Genomic DNA, 18,463 nt, shown 5'->3' on the forward strand with positions numbered 1-18,463 from the left:
ACACCTACCCATGCAGCCACATGGACCAAGGTGTAAATCAGGCTGGAATTTGGCTCATCAATGATGAGAGCCTTTTGCAGGAGTTGTGTATTTAAGAAAAACATTCACAAAGTTAATTCATAAAAACCAGTGGGGGCAGAACTGGAGCAAGGCTGGCGGGAGAAGTTCTACAGGAGACAGAAGAGTAGCCACAGTTCTGATACACAAACCTGTGCCTGATACACTGAGTCCCCCTTTCCCTTGGTCTTCCATCCAAGTACCGGCCTGACTCAGCCCAACCCTCTGGCTCTGCTGGAATGAATCACTCACTCAGCCTATGCTGTCATCATCAGTGTAGATGTTTGGGGATGGACTTTACCAAGGAACCTGTACCGTGAGCCTTCAGCTGTGCAAGGATGAAGATAATTGACAATACAGTGCTTGCCACAGTTAGTCAGGGATTGGCACCCACATACCCTTTCACCAGGGACTTATTTCTGATAAGCAGCAGGCCTTGCATTTGGAATCTGGGAGCCTCCAGGCAGCTTTGTATCCAAACCTTCAACCTCTTTTCCCTACAACCACCCCTCCATCCTCTGCATTAGTCTGCAAGGGAGGTCAATGGTTTCAGTCCGGTCAGTGAGTTCAGACAGCAGCATAGTCAAATATCCTGTGTTAAACTGGGACTGCCCCCCCCCCGTCCCAAATGGAGACTCCCCCCAAACATCTGTGGGTTTCAAGGGTTCCCAAAGCCAGCTCTCACTAGTGGTTTCCTTCCATGTGATTCATGCAAATTAAGAATGATATTTACGTAGTTTAACTGACTTCCCTGATGAGCGACAGCAGGGGGTGACTCAGTTCCAGCAGTTTCATTCACAGGGAGAGGTAGTTTATGACAAAACAAAATGAGCCCTGCTGAGGGCCAGGCCAGATTCAGTGACTGGCATGATCTATCTACCTTTTAAAGACCCATTGATGCCCACTTCCTAGAAAACAAAAACATCTTCTTTGAAGACAGTTCTGTTTATAGATCCTCTATTTCTGCCTTTCTCTTCCCCTGGTTTTTTTTTATTACTAGGGCTATTTGTAGGGAAACACAATTTTGTGGCTTCCTTCTCTGCTGGTATACAGGCTCTTTATTGCCTAGGACAGCTGTTCCCAAAGTGCGGTTCTTCTTGGTGGTGTAGAATGAGTCATTCTGAGAGCCAAGCAGGAGGGAAATGGGGGAGTTAGGAGATGTGGTGGATATGGTAAAGATGCTTTCTCGTGCGCTCTCTCTCTCTCTCTCTCTTTCTCTCTCTCTGAGGAAGTGGCCCTCAGAAATGAAAATGCTGAAGAACCAATGACTTATGCATTCACCTCTTCCGGCTGCTTATTCCCCCCTTGGAGTCACAATCCTCTGTGTCATCTGAGTCATTTTCATAGCAATCAGACATAAGAGTACAAACTGAGGATTTTGATGGTAGGGGGAGGAATATGCAGCAGCAGTAGATGAACTCCTGAACAACAAGAGATCTTATTTTTGTGCACATCACCCAGTAATGGAGATGGGCCAGAGCTGCAATATTTAACTTCAGATCTGACTTTCTCCAAAGTCCAGGCACATTTTGCATCCAGGGGTGTTGCCTTGTGGGGAGAAGAGTAATACAGAATCTACAGACTACGTGAGCAAAGACGTCTCTCTAAGCAGGTTTTTTCAGATGTTTTCCAGGATGCATTAGCAGCTCTTTCACACTGGCTGTTTTATTTCAGACATGATAAGAAGGATGTCGGGGGAAATGGAGTCAGTGATCTGAACTGCACAGAAGGAGTTTGTGGCATGTGGTATCCAATGACCAAAGTACAGAAACATTGCAATGCTATTCTAGAGCTGAACAGGTTCAAAGCATTGCATACACATGAGCTAATTAATCCTCCCTTGCCCCTGTGTAGAAGATTACCCTTATCTTTGGAAACGGACACAGAAAAGTGAAGTGTGTTGGCCAAGATTGTGCAGCAAGCCTGTGGAAACAGAACCCAGGAGACCCCATTTCCAGGGTTCTGCTCTCCACAAGAGTATGCTGCAGCAGAGTTAACTGTGGTTAAATCTCATTATCTTGCTGGAAATGATAAATATTGCAAAATCTATTTAAAAAAACAACAACCTTTCCTTAAAAATAAAGTATGCCAGATATTTTAAATATGATGAATTATCACTAGCAGCTAGAAACAGGTCAGTGCTGAAAGTAATACCTGGATAAGAAGTTTTCCAGGGACTGTTTCTTGTCATCTTTGCAGACAATACCTTCCCTCTTCTGCTTTTCCATATCTTTGATTCGTGACTGGAAGGTGTCAACCAAATCAAATATAGACTTCATTGCAATGGGCACTTCATAATATTGCTATAAAATAAAAGGTAAAGAATAGGCTGAATTACAGGTAAAGCCCTTAAGCACATAACATGCCACTGCAAGAAGAAACAGAGAGGGTGGAAACTGTCCCTGATTTCACAGAGTCTGTTGTGAGGAACTGGATTATTCCTAGGATTCCAGCTTTAAATGTTCGCCTTGTAGGACAAACTTGTGTGTCAAGATACTGCACGCAGCTCATTAGAATCAGGTTATCTTGCAGTATCATGCTATGCCCGAGAACATCATTCATATACCATGCAGCATCAGCGTGTTGTGTCACTATATCACATGGCAGCCCCAGGCTGCATTTCAGGACACCACGTGCTGCATTCAGCTCCTCTGACAGAGGTAGTTATATGCTTGTGGTAAGTTGCCAGAGCACCATCCCAGCACACACCCAGACCTCCCACTGGAGTTCCCCCATCTTGAAAAGATGGACTGTGCCCTCCACCCTTCCCGTTCGCTGTCAATCTCCCTTGCTGTCCACCTTCTAAGTGATGAAACCCTTCTGACCCTCCAAGTCAGGGATGGCCAACCTGTGGCTCCGGAGCTGCATGCGGCTCTTCAGAGGTTAATATGCAGCTCCTTGCGTAGGCGCTGACTCCGGGGTTGGAGCTACAGATGCTAACTTTCCAATGTGCCGGGGGTGCTCACTGCTCCCCTGCTCTGCCCCCACTCCACCCCTTGCCTCAAGGCCCCTACCCCTTCCCCCAAGCCTGCCATGCCCTCACTCCTCTCCCTCCCTCACAGAGCCTCCTGTGCATGCGAAACAGCTGATTGCGGCAGGTGGGAGGCGCTGGAGGGCGGGAGCTGATGCAGGGCTGCTGACGTGTTACTGTGGCTCTTTGGCAATGTACATTGGTAAATTCTGGCTCCTTCTCAGGCTCAGGTTGGCCACCCCTGCTCCAAGTAATGGCAAGGCCCCAAACCAGCATCTCTCATGCATCTCATACTAGTCCACAGCATATTTCTGCTTTTCAATGCCTTTTTGTTCAGAGCTCAACTCCCCACCTTGACCCTCATGTCAATATCCGTCAGCACCATGAAGAAGTCATTGTAGGTCATCCCGTATTCTTTCCTCAGCTCATTGATGAGGTGCTGGTCCACAAGGTCATCATCCTCTACCACCTTCATGGGTTTCTCATTATCTTAAAAGCAAATAAACTGCTGATAAACATGGAATCACAGAGCAAACTGTCATCAGTTTCATCACATAAGTCGCACAAAAGGGGCCCAAACATCACCCACTCTCCCTCTCTCTAGTCATAACTGGCCATGGTTTTCAAAAGGGAAGTGATTTTGGCTGCCCAATTTATGGCACCGTAAAGGGGACTAATTTTCAGTCCCCACCTTCTGAAAATCAGGACCCTAAAAGGTATCTTGAGCTGGACATCCAACGTTGCTAGTCACTTTTGAAAATCTAGGCCACGTGTAATTTATCCTGAAGGAACTCAAAGCTCTCCACAGATATTTCACAACTACGGAAATGCAGTCACTTCTGGAATGGTATGTAGTGATTATTTAACAGCGCACCGCAGCATTCTATGAAAAACAACATATCCAAATAAAACAGCACAGAGAATTTAAAACTTTAAAATACTGTTAGCACAGTTGGATTTTGGCTAGGATTCCTGAGTTAACATCCCTATTCTTGCAAAAATTGACATGGGATCTTTAATGACCACAAATGACCAGGACTGCTGTTTTGTTTCATCCGAAAGGCAGCAGGTCCAGCCCTTTAGTGCCATGTTGGGCTACTGATTTACTATTGAGTGCCACCTACTGATCACCTACACACACTTCCCCATGCCAGCACTCAACAATTGAAAGAGAAAGGTCTGCATGTCAAGCCTGATTATGTAAATACACTCAACTCTACTGTGATTACAGAAGACATTCAAATGGCTTGCTAAAACACAGAGACAGTATTTTCATTTTGAAAAGAAGGCATCTTTGAGTTATCCACGTGCAACCCCCCCAAAGTAAAACTAAACTTACTAAAATCTCGAACATCTGAAAAGATTTTTAACAAGTGAAAACATTATTTTTGTTTTCCTACATCTGAATAACCAAAATGACCAAACTGATCCTGCAGACACTTTCAGATATACACCAAAAAAATAAATAAAAAAATTGCTTTTAAGAAGCGACCATAAGAAATTTCAGTCCATTATAAAGGTATAGCCAGGTGACTTCAAAAAGGTTTGAAATAGCAATGTCATCATCATCTCCATCTCAGCTACAGTGTCAATAGTGCTGTTCTATAGTCCTGCAGCAATGATCTAAAACGCTCCACTACACAATAGCATTCCTGCAGTGTTTTGTATAGTTTTTGTTTGTTTCCATAAAGGAAGCCACAATCGCACATGAAGCACCTGTTAAATGGGCTCTGGCTCAGCTGTCATCTTTAAAGTGGCTATTACCGCAACAGGCCACCGAAAGAAAAAAGTGCATAATCCAAAGTGTTTGTAATAGCAAAAAGAGATATTAAAAGGTACATGCAACAGAGGGTGAGATCATACTGTACCCCTACTATCTGTTATTGCAATTCCCTAAAAATACAGGTGGAAACAGGAACAATAAGATATATTAAATCTCACAGCACAGGAATCAAATTAATCTCTAGCAACAGAGAAATAAATAAATGAAAATGAAAAAACACGCAAAAATGACATTAAAGGAAATGTGGGGCACAATAAACTGTGAAAGAGTACAATAATAACTATGCTATGTTCTTCTATAGCACCTGCCACCTGAGGATCTCAAAGCACTCTGCCCCTCCCAACAGCCCCAAGATGTATATATAGCTATCCTCAATTGCAGATGGAGAAACTGAGACATAGGTATTAAGTGACTTGCCTAGGTCAGAAAAAAGCAGTGGCAGAGCTACAGTAGGACCCAGGAGTCCCACTCCCCTGCTCTAACCATTAGACAATAGTGAATAGGGACGAGGCAAACTGAGTTGGAGAAATTAAATAAATACTGACCAGAATATTTGATCTCTGCAAACAGTTTGGTTTACTATTCATTACTTTTCTTTTTCATGCATTTCTGAACATCTCCAAGCTATGGGGGATATGGGTGTGGATTCAAAGCTCGCTGCAGGCCCATTGTCTCTAGAACTGGCCGCACAAAAACCCTGGATCCAGTTCAGATATGGACCTGAACTTTTTGCAGCTTGGGCCCATTTCTAATAGAAACCGTCAACAGTCTGAATGTTCCAGTGGTCACACTTTCTATTATGGTTACATTTACAAATAGTTTTTGAAGGGTTAGTACATGATTCACAGCACGTTATGCACATGATTCATATCTTCTGAACGTGGTCTTAGGCACATCGGTAGAAGATGATGTAATTGATTACAAGCCTTGGTTATAAGCAACCTATTGAGTCGCTGGACTCTGACAATCACTTAACCATGTATTAAAACAGCTGTAAGTCACATGAAATATTTATACATGTATTCTTAAACGGTAAAACTGGCCAGGAGTAAACTTAGGCTGGGAAGTAGAAGAAAGTTTCTGGCTATCTGATGAGTCAGTTTCTGGAACAGCCTTCCAAAAGAACAGCAGGTAGCAAGAAACCTAATGTTGTAAGACAGAGCTTGATAAATTTTTGAATGGGATTACTTGTGATAGCAGGGGACTGGACACAATGACCCAGAAGGTCCCTTCCTATGTGCTTATAAAATGTGACCTCTAAAATATATAATAATTATTACTAATACTAATTATTAATCAATGCAAACAACCCTGCAAAGCAAAGACAAACCAGCTCAGTAGAGTAGGGCAAGAAAGCTCAGCGAGAAATGTGACTGCAGCCAGCTCCGTGGTAAATGACATAACACCAGATAAATGTAAAACAAACATTAACCAGGGGTCTATAACCATGGCTATTTTTTCTGGTTAAGATTGCAGATGTCAGCACAGAGGTGACATTTTAGGGCTTCTCTGTCAGGGGAGACCAGAGAAGACAAACTATTTGACAACGTTCCTCTTCACAACTGATAGCTTAAGGCAGAAAGTAAGACTAGGAGTTAAAGGCAGGAGCAGGAGACAGAACTAGACATTTTTGCAAACCGGGAAGAGATTACTAGCCAGAGAACACATGGGTCCATTTCAAGACCACTCTGTTATTCACCACCTGCCCCCAACCTCCACAGCCAGAGATGGTCTCCAGCAGCAGGACCAGCATCATTCTGCTGTGCAAAGATAGGGGCAGGATTGAGAGGGGCCACACGATCTACTGCCACATGGAAGCTGCTCTCTTTCCACCCTTTCTGGAGGGGTCACAGCAGGAACGTGGGAAACCTGGCACCCTCACGGCTTCAGTAGCAGCCACAGAGCAGTTCTGCCGCTGGGGGGCGAGGGTGGGGGGATTCTTTTCCTCCCTCCCTCACATATATTTCCACAGTGCCCAGCCCAGCTACTTAGGGGTTTGGGGAGAGGATTTAGATGAAGTTACAGCAAGGTTGGGTTGCTTGGCTGAGCAGTACAGTGGCCCCATGCATTAAGCATTGGATATGGACCTAAGCAGTGTGGGTTGTAGTCTTGGGTCCAGTGTTTACTAATGTGGTCCTAGCATTTGGAGTGAAGGTGGGCTGTGCTAATTTGGCTACTTGGAGTGGGATTTTCAAAAGTGCTCAGCACTGGCCTAATTCTGGTCCTAGGGAAGTCAGCTGGGAGACTCTCATGGGATACAATAAGAGCAGAGCTAGTCAGTGCTTTTAAAACCATCCTGCTACTGACTGTGTGCATCTTTTCATATGTGCATTGAATGAGGCTAGCTCTGAAGGAGACTTTATGAGCTCAGTCAGTCATGCTCACTAGTGTCTGGTGAGAGATTTAAACCTGTGCTTTCCTTTAGATCCATAGATTTTAAGGCCAGAAGAGACTATTATGATCATCTAATCCAATCTTCTGCACAAAACACACCAGAGATCCTTTATTGTGGCTTCCATTGATTCCTGCACCAAGCCCATATCTTGTGGTTGAGCTAGAGCATGTCCTTAGGCTGGAAATTTCAGAGAAGAGATTCTTGCATGAGATTATTATATTATTATTATTATTTAGTGTTTGTATTACAGTAGTGCAGGAAGGCCCCATCCAAGACTGGGACACCATTGTGCTGGACGGTAATGCATCTGGTCAGGCCATAAATATTGCAAGCACAGCTCTTCTTGGGAATTTTTGCTGCTTCTGGTCCTGACAAGAAGCCAGACAGGACTACATAAAAAATGAAAGGGGAAAAAAGAAAAAGAAATTCCTATTTTCTGAACATATAAAAGGTTCAGGGTTTGGCACAAGTTCAGGTGAACTCTTATTTTAACCAAGTTGTTTTTCTCATGTCACTAGCTGAGATGAACCCCTGTGAGCCTTCTGTGTTTCATCACCTAGTGTCTTTTTTCTGTCTGAGGATTCCGCTTTTGTACACTTGCATGTTTCTGGAACTTTGCTGGGTTTGGGTTAAACCTGGAACAGGCTGAAGGAGTATGGTGTATGTCAAACAGAGTGCATTTCTGTTTTATTAGCCAGATGGCAACTATATATAATCCTTACCAGGGCACTGATATGTGTATGGGCCTAACTATACATGGGGTGATCTTGAGTAAACTTAGACTTACTTGGAAAGAGCTTTCCCTGCTCCAGGTGTGCCACAGAGGCACAGAAATACTCTCTAGGCTCTACTCTCAGGGACCGCACTCTGAATGGCTGGTGATTCCTATTGTGTTTGATGGAATAAATGGGCCCAGGGAGTCATACCCCTCACAGACACAGGGACTTAGATCCTCCGCTGAGGCAGCAGGGTACTAGCAGGCATTCCGTCACAACTTCCCAAACCTCAGACCAACTGTCTGCCAGCCCTGCAAGGCCATGAAAGAGCTGAGCTCATGAGATTTCCAGACAGTCTCCCTTGCCCAAGAAGTTTGGAGAAACAGCTTAACTCTCAGAGGAAACTGGGTTTGATGTGGCAGAGCTATGAGAAGGAGCAATAGTTTCTATACAAGCTCTTCAAAAGCTGCAATCCAGCAAAGCACATAAACCCATGTGTAACTTTAAGCATAGAGCAGCCCTGTGATGTAGTGGGGCCGGATTGCATCAGAATGGCATACCGGCACTTTTGCCACATGGAGGACACCATTTTGTTCTCAAAATGGTGACCTACGCACAGCATGACCTCGCATGCACTGTGCGTCCGAGGTCATGGCCTATAGAGGATACCATTTTGTAGAGCAAAATGGCATCCTCTGCACAGCGTGACCTTGCATGCTCTGTGCGTCCGAGGCCACGCTGGCAGGGGTGTTCCCACGCTTGGGGCATTCTGATAGGACAAGTACTTGCCCATTCAGGACTACACCCCTGGAGTAGCCCTACTTGACATCAATGGGACTTTTCATATATTTAAAGTTATACACAAGCTTAAGTGCTTTGCTGGACTGGGAACTAAGGACCTGGTCCAAAACCCACTGAAGTCAACAGAAAGACTCGCACTGAATTCAGTAGGCTTTGCATCAGGATCTGAACTTGTACACTCAGATTTTCAAAGCCGCCTAAGGGAATTGGATACTCAGCTCTCATTTGGCGCTTTGAAGACGCCCCCTTTAAAGAAGGCAACACAGGGTGTGTGTAGCTGGTTTAACTGCTTAGTGGAATATGCATGGGCTGAACAAAGTATCTAGAAGAACCCTGGGTTCATTCACTGACAGTCAGGGTGGTGCATAGTACCATGAGCTCAACAACTTTACACCAGCCACAGAAAGTAGCCAGGCTGGCTGTACATTGCTTTATGAGTAAAGAGAGGACATTTGCTTGTGCCCCTTCTAAGAGAATAAAAAGAACATCCACACCACAATAAGTAAACTAAAGCCGCACTCAGCACCAGATTCAAACTTCCTTCCTCAAATTTTTGGACTGTTTGGTTGGGGTCCATCTCTAAGCAAAACATGTTTAACAGTAGAGAGGGGAAAATATTGAAAAGCACACCCTTACAATGACCATGCCTGAGAACACTCATTCTGTAGGCATGCTAAAATCAGACATTGGCTAGAGAGGGGAGAGCTGATTCAGAGAAGGGAAGGAACTCTGACACAATAGCTGTCTAGTAAGATTTCCTGTCTGTCCTGATTTTAGCCCATGTGTGTGAGGAAAGCCTTTTGCATGGCATTTTCGAAGGGTGCTTCCAAATCTGTTCCAACCAAACCAAGTGCAAAGGGAGGAGAAAATGTAACATTCAGCAACAGGAAGGGAGCCATTTGGAACTTCAGAATGGGAGTTGGGTTGGTCTGAGTTGTGAGTAGCTTTTTATTTAATCGAAACCAATTTCCCCCTCCATTGTGAAATGACTCCTATGTGTGACACTGGCCAATTTATTGTGGCAGTTCTTAAAGCCTATTAGTCTGTAGCCAGCCACTTGCTGCTGATGGTCTGCAAAATCAATCCAGTGATATCATGGAAATGTAACTATTCAGTTACCCAAAGAGATGGATACATGAGATGTCTACAGGCCTGAACCAAATGATCTTCCTGCCCTTCCCATGTCACACTTTTCTGCTCTCTACTCTTTCACTGGCGTTAGAAACTACCACACATTTCACCTTACAGTGCTGGAAACCTAAACATGGGAAATACCAGAGACAGCTATGTAAATACAAAGTGTGGGCAGTAGGCGGGGGGAAGTTGCCACAACAAAAGATCTCTCTTAGACTTTAACCCCAGTTGGGTTTCTCTCTTCCCTCTCCTATGTTCGGCCCACCTTAAAGAAAAAGACAGGAGAGAAATAAATATGTAAAAAAATGAACCTAGTTGAAAGTGATCAATCTTCATGCTGCTGTTGTTCATGGTGCCGAAAATTGTGATGACTGAGATTTTCCTTGTGGCCATCTTGCAGAAACTCTCCAGGTATTCGTCTCGCTGTTGCACGTACATGGTGTTGTCAGCCTTGGGGGTCGTGATCAGCTAGGGGTTGGCAGAGACAAAGAGTTTGATTAGTTTCAGAACAAAGCCATAGCGAGCCCCTATGTCAGAGGAGCAGTTCTCCAAAGGAAAACAGCATCTTAGTGCTTGCCCATTGGGGTTTCTTTTCCACACAATAGCCAGCAGCTCAGGAACTTACATTTCTTTATTTAGGGCTAGATTGTGTCTTTAGGCCCAGCTCTGAGCAAAAGGCAATGGGTCAGCTAGAGGAAGAGCCCCAGAGACACCCCTCCAAGACATAGTCACCCTGATTCTCCCCTGTTGTGCTGGTAGGAGAGGAGTAAGTTGCTACAGACTTTACTAGGAACAACATACTCTCCTCTTACATCTTTGCCTTTCTGAATCCAGTCAGTTCTCCAGCCCAACCCGTCGAGGCAGGAGCAGGTAGGCCGATCCACCCTCACATCCACTTATTTATAGAGGCGGGAACACTGGGTACATAGCCTCAGATCATCAAAGGTATTGAGGTGCCTCGCTCCCACTGATTTCAATGGAAGTTATGTGTGTGGGCCGCAGGGACATGCTGACCGCTGCTTTGCGCAGCTCCCATTGGCTGGAAATGGCGAACCGTGGCCACTGGGAGCTGCGGGGGCCGTGCCTGTGGATGGTCAATGTAAACAAAATGTCTCGCGGCCTGCCAGTGGATTTCCCTGGTGGGCTGCATGCTGAAGGTTGCCGACCCCTGATCTAAGCCACAGCCCTTTCTTTCTGCCCTGTGTCCATGATCCAGGCATATCTAATGTGGTCCCTCTAGTCACCTGCATGGTTGTCTTAGATCCGGGCACCATCTACCTTATATTTAGCCAAAAACATTTGGAAATTCCCTCTTGTAGGCCTTATTTAATTTGTTGAGAGAGGAGGGAGGGGAAAGGTATTGGGGGAAGGGGCGGGGGAGGCGGGGGGGGAAGGAAATGATTACAGTAGTAATAAAAAAATCTTTTAGGTTCACACCAATGCCTCTTCAAGTGTTTTCCAAAAGATACAGGTGTGGGGGGTGAGATGGCAGCTGTTTAACTACACACAGCGACACCACACAACAGTTTAGGACAGGAAGTGGAGGAGAATCCTGCATCCACTTGAAACAGAATAGTTCTAACTCGAGCTAGACTCTGTCCAAAATCCCCAGATCCCGACTCCGCTGAACACGGGGGGAGTTGAAATCTGGAGCCAAATGTTGTGGCTTAGGCTCATCATGAGACATAATGTTGTCTTAACTGTGTAAGACTGTCTGGGATACTTTCTATGAAACATCCTTTACAAATACAATTTATCAGTACATTCAGTTACAAGGATGAGCTATTGGCGTAGAGGCCCTGAGTCTCATTTATATTAAGGCCCCTTTACATCACCCTGGTGATGAAAAATGGCTTTAGTGTAAATGAGAATCAGGCCCATAGAGATTATATGAACACAAGATGATTTGATTAATAATCTATAGCACAAGTCATGTACTTTAAAGTTGCAGTAAAATGCTTAAAAAGAAGTATTTTAAATACTGTTTGAGAACTCAAATAAGTACCAAAAAATGAACCCAGTTCTGCTCCCAGGTTCATAGCCAATGTGTGGAAATGAATGCAGAATTTGGCCCAGTGGAATTGTATGGGTATAAGTGAGCAATGAATTTGTCTCACTCTGGCAAATCTTTTAGGATAAAGTGGGAAGCATTTCAGAGGCAAAGCAAACCTCAAATCATAGCTTCAAAATAGCCTGGCATTCTCTGCAAAACAAACAGGGAGTTACTTATTGGTTTAATTTTAGGCTGCATTATAACCGCTACTTGCCTACGTTGTTGAGGGGTGTGTGTGTGTGTGTGTGTGAAATGCTGTATATAAACCCTCAGTCTCCACCTCAGCACCACCGAATGACACACAAAAAACAAACTCCCTCAGGCAAAACTTTCTGTCCACAGATCTGAACCAGGGTGGGATTTCAAAATCCAGATCAAGATGTGGATCCAGATTTTACAGCAGTACCCTATATCTATTAAAGGATGAACCAAAGCCCTTGCTCTGAACACCCTACAGACTTTTGGAGGTTTGAAATTCAGATCAGAATCTGCAATCTGGGCCCAGCTCTCTGTTTAGCCAGTTGTAGCACTTAACCCGCCCCTATGAAGTGGCTGGCTGAACCACCATAAGCAGCGATTCTCTCTCTAAATTCACGTTTCGGAGGAGGATTGAGACAGGATCTTTTGGAGCCAGGCCCCGTCATCCGAGTGGCCCAAAGGGAACAGTGTAGCAGAGCAGTGGGAAACAGCACAGGCAGAGCTGATACTAGAGAGGCCTGGGCTGATTCTTTTGGGAGGAAGATCAAGGACTCAGGAATGTAAGAGAACTGTACATCTGGGGCAACTGACTGGTAGAATTGGACCCGAGAGGAAGAGATAGCTGAGCTGGATAGAAAAGTCTGCTTGGGGAAAGGGGTGCAAAGAAATGTGGCTTTTATTTTAAGGGGCCTGAAATGTCAGTAGATCCAGATTTCAATTACCTTTAATCTACTTTGTGCACGTGTCACATAAAACAAAGGCAGGGCCATGTGCTGTATCTCCAACCTTGCCTCCATTAATGACTACTGCATAATGAACCTAGCTTCCAGGAGGAGGAGACTATGTGTAGTACCAGACTGTGACAAATTCTAATGCAGCTTGGTAGTAGTGTTTGCTTGCAGTCTGTTCTGGCCTGACTACCCGAGACTGGACGACTCATTTCATTTCTGAGCTCCAGCTGAGAAGTGATCTGAAATCTGGAGATTCAAATTCCAGACTGAGTGATGAGTCACCATGGTCCTTCGGGGAGGAAAGCAGTGCCTGGCTGGCTTCTGTGATTTCTATTCTGTACTCATCACTTTTTTTGGCCTGATGTGACACTAATTTCTGGAAGCCACAACGTTCAGAACTAAAGCCAGGTTTCAAAGACCCTAAACTTCAGGGCAGTTCCGATCTGCGGTCTTGGTGTGGCCAATTATTAAGACCAGGGTCATTTGCAAAATTCAGATTCCCCAGGGTCAGGTTTTTTCAAACACATGGCCCCCTCCCTGCTTCCAAAATTCAGTGCTGTTCAGATCTGCTGTTTTGGTTTAGATCTCTCTCTCTCTCAAGCATTTATTCCTGTTAGCTCTTTAGAGCTAATACAATTAGGGGAGAGAAAGTTGGATTCTGTGCTGTCTCATACATCATCAGAACTGTCAGCTGAACTCCCACGGCAGATGGCAGAATCTTTGTTACAGGTGATGGTATAAGGGGCAGAAAGACCCTGGCTGGATTTTTGGAGCCCATGTGCTGTTTGTGACACTGGCCACTGGAAAATCCTTGTAAACTGAGCTAACCCTGTGAGACTGAATGAGGAGCTCCCAAATGCTATTTTTCAAAGTGAACCTTTAAAATGAATAGTGCCTACCAAAGAAATCATTTGAAATGGGACTAAATTGTTCCCTTTCACAGGTGAAATGTTTTTAGATACGTACAATGGAAAAACGTACAATATTATTAAACCCTGGGAGAAGCAGCTCCAGACTGTGCTCAGTTTCTAACCCTGGGAGAAGAGCCTGTTGTAATTAAACTAGCATAGGGAGAGCTTGCCAGAGAAACCTAATGGCCCTGAATGACCAAGTCCCATCAGAAATTAATGGCAGCTTTGAAAATTCTACCTTCAGCATGTATACACGCAGGCATGTGTGCACATATACATGCTCATACATGCCCATAAGCGGTGCCCAACCACTTGGCCTGTTTATAGAGTTTGGACACTAGCATCACAATGAAACAGATGTCAGCTGGCAGAGCATGCTGGGAACTGGAATGTAGAGGGTAGTGGTAACACCAGCAAGCATCCCAATTTGGTTGGTGGACAAAACCCACATTGCGACCTCATTTCATTAATCATCCCAGATATACAACCCATCATCTACAGAGCCAAAACAATGATGGCTGTTTGGTAGCCCCATGCAGAGCAAACGGAAGGGCTCCAGTCCAATTCCTTGCAGACAGCTGTCCACCATATCAAAGATGCCAACATGATTGGTACCCTTTATTGGCTGTTGCAGCAGAAGGTCAAGGACTGAATGGGCCATCGATGATGAACTCCCCTTTCGCCCCAAGAGAGAGAGTCCTGCCGATGCAAGGTTAAGAACAGGCACAGTGCAAAGGGCAGTGATGCCAGCTTTCGCACTGGAGGCTTTCATCTCCAAAGTTATCAGGCTGGTACCTTTCACCACCGTTGTAAAAAACAATATTAAAAAAAAATAACCCCGCCCCAGATTTCCCATTCACTACAGTCTCACTAGGAGGGAGATTTATTTTAATGGATGAGGTGATAACACTGAGGAACATGCTACTTACAATGAGTCGCCGTTTGCCTTCAAAAAAATCCAGGAGGTTTGTCACTGATTTCCTGGAGGGCTGAAGGAAAGGCTTTGTGTTTGGCTTAAGATAGCCCTCGTTCTCAGTCCTGCTCCCCTTCTTGTTCTTCTTGCTACGGTCTTTGTCCTGCTTGTTCTTCTTCTCAGCTTTGTCCTTCTTGGCGTGCTTCTCACTCTTCTGCAGCTTGTCGGGTCTCTCCTTTTTCTTCTTCTTCTCAGGCTTGTCTGGTCGGTCGTGCTTCTTTGGCTCTTTCCCTTTCTTCAGCGGGACATTCCCTGCTGCAATCTCTTGCTCCAAGTGGGGAACAGCAGGCCTGCCTGGATCATATTTATCCTCGTATTCATTGCTCAGGATCTTTTCCTGGGTTCTCTTTTTAGGTGGCTTGGCTTTGGCTGGTTTGTGTTGGCCTGGAGTGACACTGGGATCCCGGTGAATATAGTCCTTCCGGTCTGTACGGTTGTCTCTAAATCTACCTGCGTTTGTCCTCGTATAGTGCTCTGTGGGAGCCTCTGTGTAGCTGTCATAGCTGGCAACTTTGCCAGGTCTCCGGGTGGCTACTGGGTGTCTCTCTGGGTGGCCATGCTGCCTGTCTCTGCGGTTCTCATTCCACACAGGGGTGTAGAAATCATCAGTGGCTGTTCCCCGTGGGACAGTTGCCTCAGGCGCTGTGGGCAGCCTATGATAGTCAGAAGTGGTGTGTGACTTTGTGGTCCAAGTTCTCTGAGTGGTTGGAAGGGTTGTGGCTGTGGTGATAGGTCTGCTCGGCATCATCACTGTGTGGGTGGTTGTCTGGGTAGTGGTGGTTGTGGGAGGGAGAGTGCTGGCCCTCGTTGAAGGGGGAGGAGGAGCCACTGTGATTGTGGTTGGTTTCTTCACTGTTTTGCTCCTTGTTGGCTGAACATTGCTTCTCCTTGGCTCCTCCTTCCTTACCGACAGCTGGACGTGTCCACCACTTGATGTAGGTCTGGTGCTGCCACCATTATTACCTTCCTCCACTACTTGCCCCTCCACCCTGGCAGCTTTGCATTTCTGGATGAAGCCCTTCTGCCTCATCTTCTCGATTTTCCTGATGGGGCTCTGGTCAATGACTTCGTACATGGCCTCTAGCCTTACAGGGTAAGGGTACCTTTCCTCCACCTGTAGGGTCTTCTTCAGCAGCACCATGCCAAATTTCCCCTTCTCCAGTTTCAGAAAGCTCATGAGCTTAGGGATGAGGCTGGGATCTAGAGGCTGCTCCAGGATTTTCCCTTCACTGGTTATCCTCCTGACTTTCCCTCCTTCCTCCCCTTCCTCATGGAACAACACGATCTGCTGGATGTGCCTCTCAGCCAGTTCGCAGTAGACGTCGCTCTTAAGCAGGCTCATCATGAGCCGGTAGTAGCCTTCAGAGGCATGAGGGGCAGAGATGACCCAGACTCTGTTCTTGCCGGCAAAGCTAGCCAGGACATTGGGAGAACTGGACCCTGAAGGGAAACGTAAAATCCGTGACCGAGACACCGCAGACTTCCCCTCATCCTTAATCATCTCAGGCTGGGGATGTTTGGCTGCAACGGTGTGTCTCTGCGTCTTCCTCACTCTGGCCCTGACACTCCTGGGCTGGGCAGGCACTTCATCTCGCAGCAAGTCAGGTCGTACATTTTTTGATGCCGGAGTATCCCTCTTGGCAACAGAACGTTGGAGATTCCCCAATGAAGGTGTCCAACTCCCCCGGGATGCCTCCGACCTTCTCAGGAAGGAGAGTGATCCATTGCTAGCCCTGTGAGAGAGAGGCAAGTAACTAATTCCATGGCTCCCTCTGTCTGCTAGCCTCACTGTCTTCTCAGAGTCACACGCTAGCCATGTTGCCCACAGCATGGCTAAACTCAGAATTAGTGTCCAGTTCATTGTGCGATCCACTTCAAAAGAAATGAGGAGAAAAAGTTAAATGTTAACAGTAGAATTTTAGATATAGACATAGACAGATATATCTTGTACTTTCTTAGTGACCAGAGAGCAACACATAGACTGTGGCATTTCAGTTATATAAAGTACTAAATACAACTTAGTCCTGTCAGGATATTTCTATAAAAACTTTGAGGCTATTTCTAGAAAAGCACAGAGTAGATTAATTTAGGCAAAAAATGAGATAATCAGTCTGTAACATGAATCTATTTATCTATCTATCCAAATAAGTCAAAAAATACAATAATTATGTTTACATCACACACACACACACAGGCTCACAGAGGTGGTAAGCCAAGAGTTTGTTTTTAACTTAAAACTTACCCTCGCAGGAAAGTTTCTGTTCAAGATACGTGTATCCCAGCCCTTTCTTTAGAGGGAGAGCAATGCCATGGAGTTTTGCTGAGCTCACTGGTTTTTATGTAACAAAACAGACTCCAGAGAATGTCCGGTTCACTGTGGAGCTTTTACTTTTTTGTTTTTCTTCACCTTCTTGACAAGTGGGATGAGATGATAGGAAATTTCCTTTGTGATTTTTGCTGCTCCATTTACCTGCCGGTCTGTCTTGTTTCTGTATCAGTCACACACACACAGAGACACATTTCATCTAATAAAAGTGAACTCTCAGCTGTTTCTGAATCTCTCTCTCTCTTTCAAAGTTCCATGATCCTTCTAATCACTCCTTTCCTCCTCACTCTAGTTTAGCTCCTTTGTTTCCAGAGAGAAAAAGCCCTGGGATTAATATATTTTTCAGGCTGAAGCAAAACACAGGAATGCGATGTTGAGAAAAGAAGCCCCCTTTAGCGTGCTCTTTCTCTACCCACTTTTTATCCCCAATCTTTTCTTTTTCTTCTTCTTCCTTTTTGCTGGATGTGATCCCAGAAATTTCAGGATAACCTCAGCCCTGCTTTAAACCAAACTCAAACAGCAGCCGCCACTGGAAATCAGGGAAACTTCACTAAGAATTTAACAGATCAGCAGAACACCGCCTCCTTCCCACTTCAACTCACTGAGGGAGGGCGGAGGAAATTTCTTAGGGGGTTGAAACGTTTCACATCATCATCATAAATCACTTTGGAAAAGGATGACTGCGACTTTAACTCTTTAAGCACCTCAAGCTCTCAAACTGGCTTGACCTTCCCCCCAAGCCCTCCCTTTCTTGTCTTCTTTTCTCATTCCACTAAACTGACACCATCAAGTTAAAAATCATGTGCTTAAGAAACTCATTTCCTTACCTGTGTAAATAACAGCACATTAGGTAGTCAAAAGCTGATAGAGGTTTTTTTAAAACCTGATTTCCTTCCCCCCCATTTTTACTGTTTGTTTACTTTCTATATTTCAATCTGGGAAATAAAAAGAGACCAGTCAATTTCATCTTAGTTTCTAGTCAGTTTCTCTTTCATATTCTCATACACAACTGCTGTAGTCTTTAATTTGCAAACAACGAAGGGGTCAGTTGATTTTTAAAAACTGGATCAAAAAAATTAAATATTAATTTTTGATTCACAGACGTGCATTATGCAAGTCAAAAACAAAAAGATGCAAACCTGCAGAGAGAGATGTGCGAAGACTAGATCCCCAGCTGGTGTAAATTGGTGTAGATCTACTGACTGCAGATCCTCAGCTGGTGTAAACTGGCATAGCTCCATTGCAAACAGACATACCAAACTGATTTATACCAGCTGAAGATTTGGTCCACAGACTCTTGACTAATACCCAAGAGGTGGTAAAGCATCACTTATTGGTAATTGATATACAACACTTAAAAGTACTAGAATGGAAACATTGCTATTGCTCTTTGATTTGGAAAAGATGATCATCA

At 44.9% G+C, this 18,463-nt stretch overlaps 1 protein-coding gene across 1 annotated transcript in view; it reads right to left on the reverse strand.

Moving 5' to 3' along the window:
- The window catches only part of CCDC80 (coiled-coil domain containing 80), a 31,718-nt gene extending 14,053 nt beyond the window's left edge, over positions 1-17,665 (reverse strand). Inside the window, exons 1-5 of the mRNA XM_007062093.4 lie at positions 16,966-17,665; positions 14,680-16,595; positions 10,169-10,325; positions 3,381-3,517; positions 2,212-2,360 (exon numbers count right to left, since the gene is read on the reverse strand). Coding sequence (XP_007062155.2) covers positions 2,212-2,360; positions 3,381-3,517; positions 10,169-10,325; positions 14,680-16,584 — 2,348 coding nt within the window. The 5' untranslated portion in view covers positions 16,585-16,595; positions 16,966-17,665. The remainder of the gene's footprint in view (positions 1-2,211; positions 2,361-3,380; positions 3,518-10,168; positions 10,326-14,679; positions 16,596-16,965) is intronic.
- Positions 17,666-18,463: the final 798 nt, after the last annotated feature.

This window comes from Chelonia mydas, chromosome 1, assembly GCF_015237465.2.
Source record: "Chelonia mydas isolate rCheMyd1 chromosome 1, rCheMyd1.pri.v2, whole genome shotgun sequence".
In the NCBI taxonomy this organism is placed as follows: Eukaryota; Metazoa; Chordata; order Testudines; family Cheloniidae; genus Chelonia; species Chelonia mydas.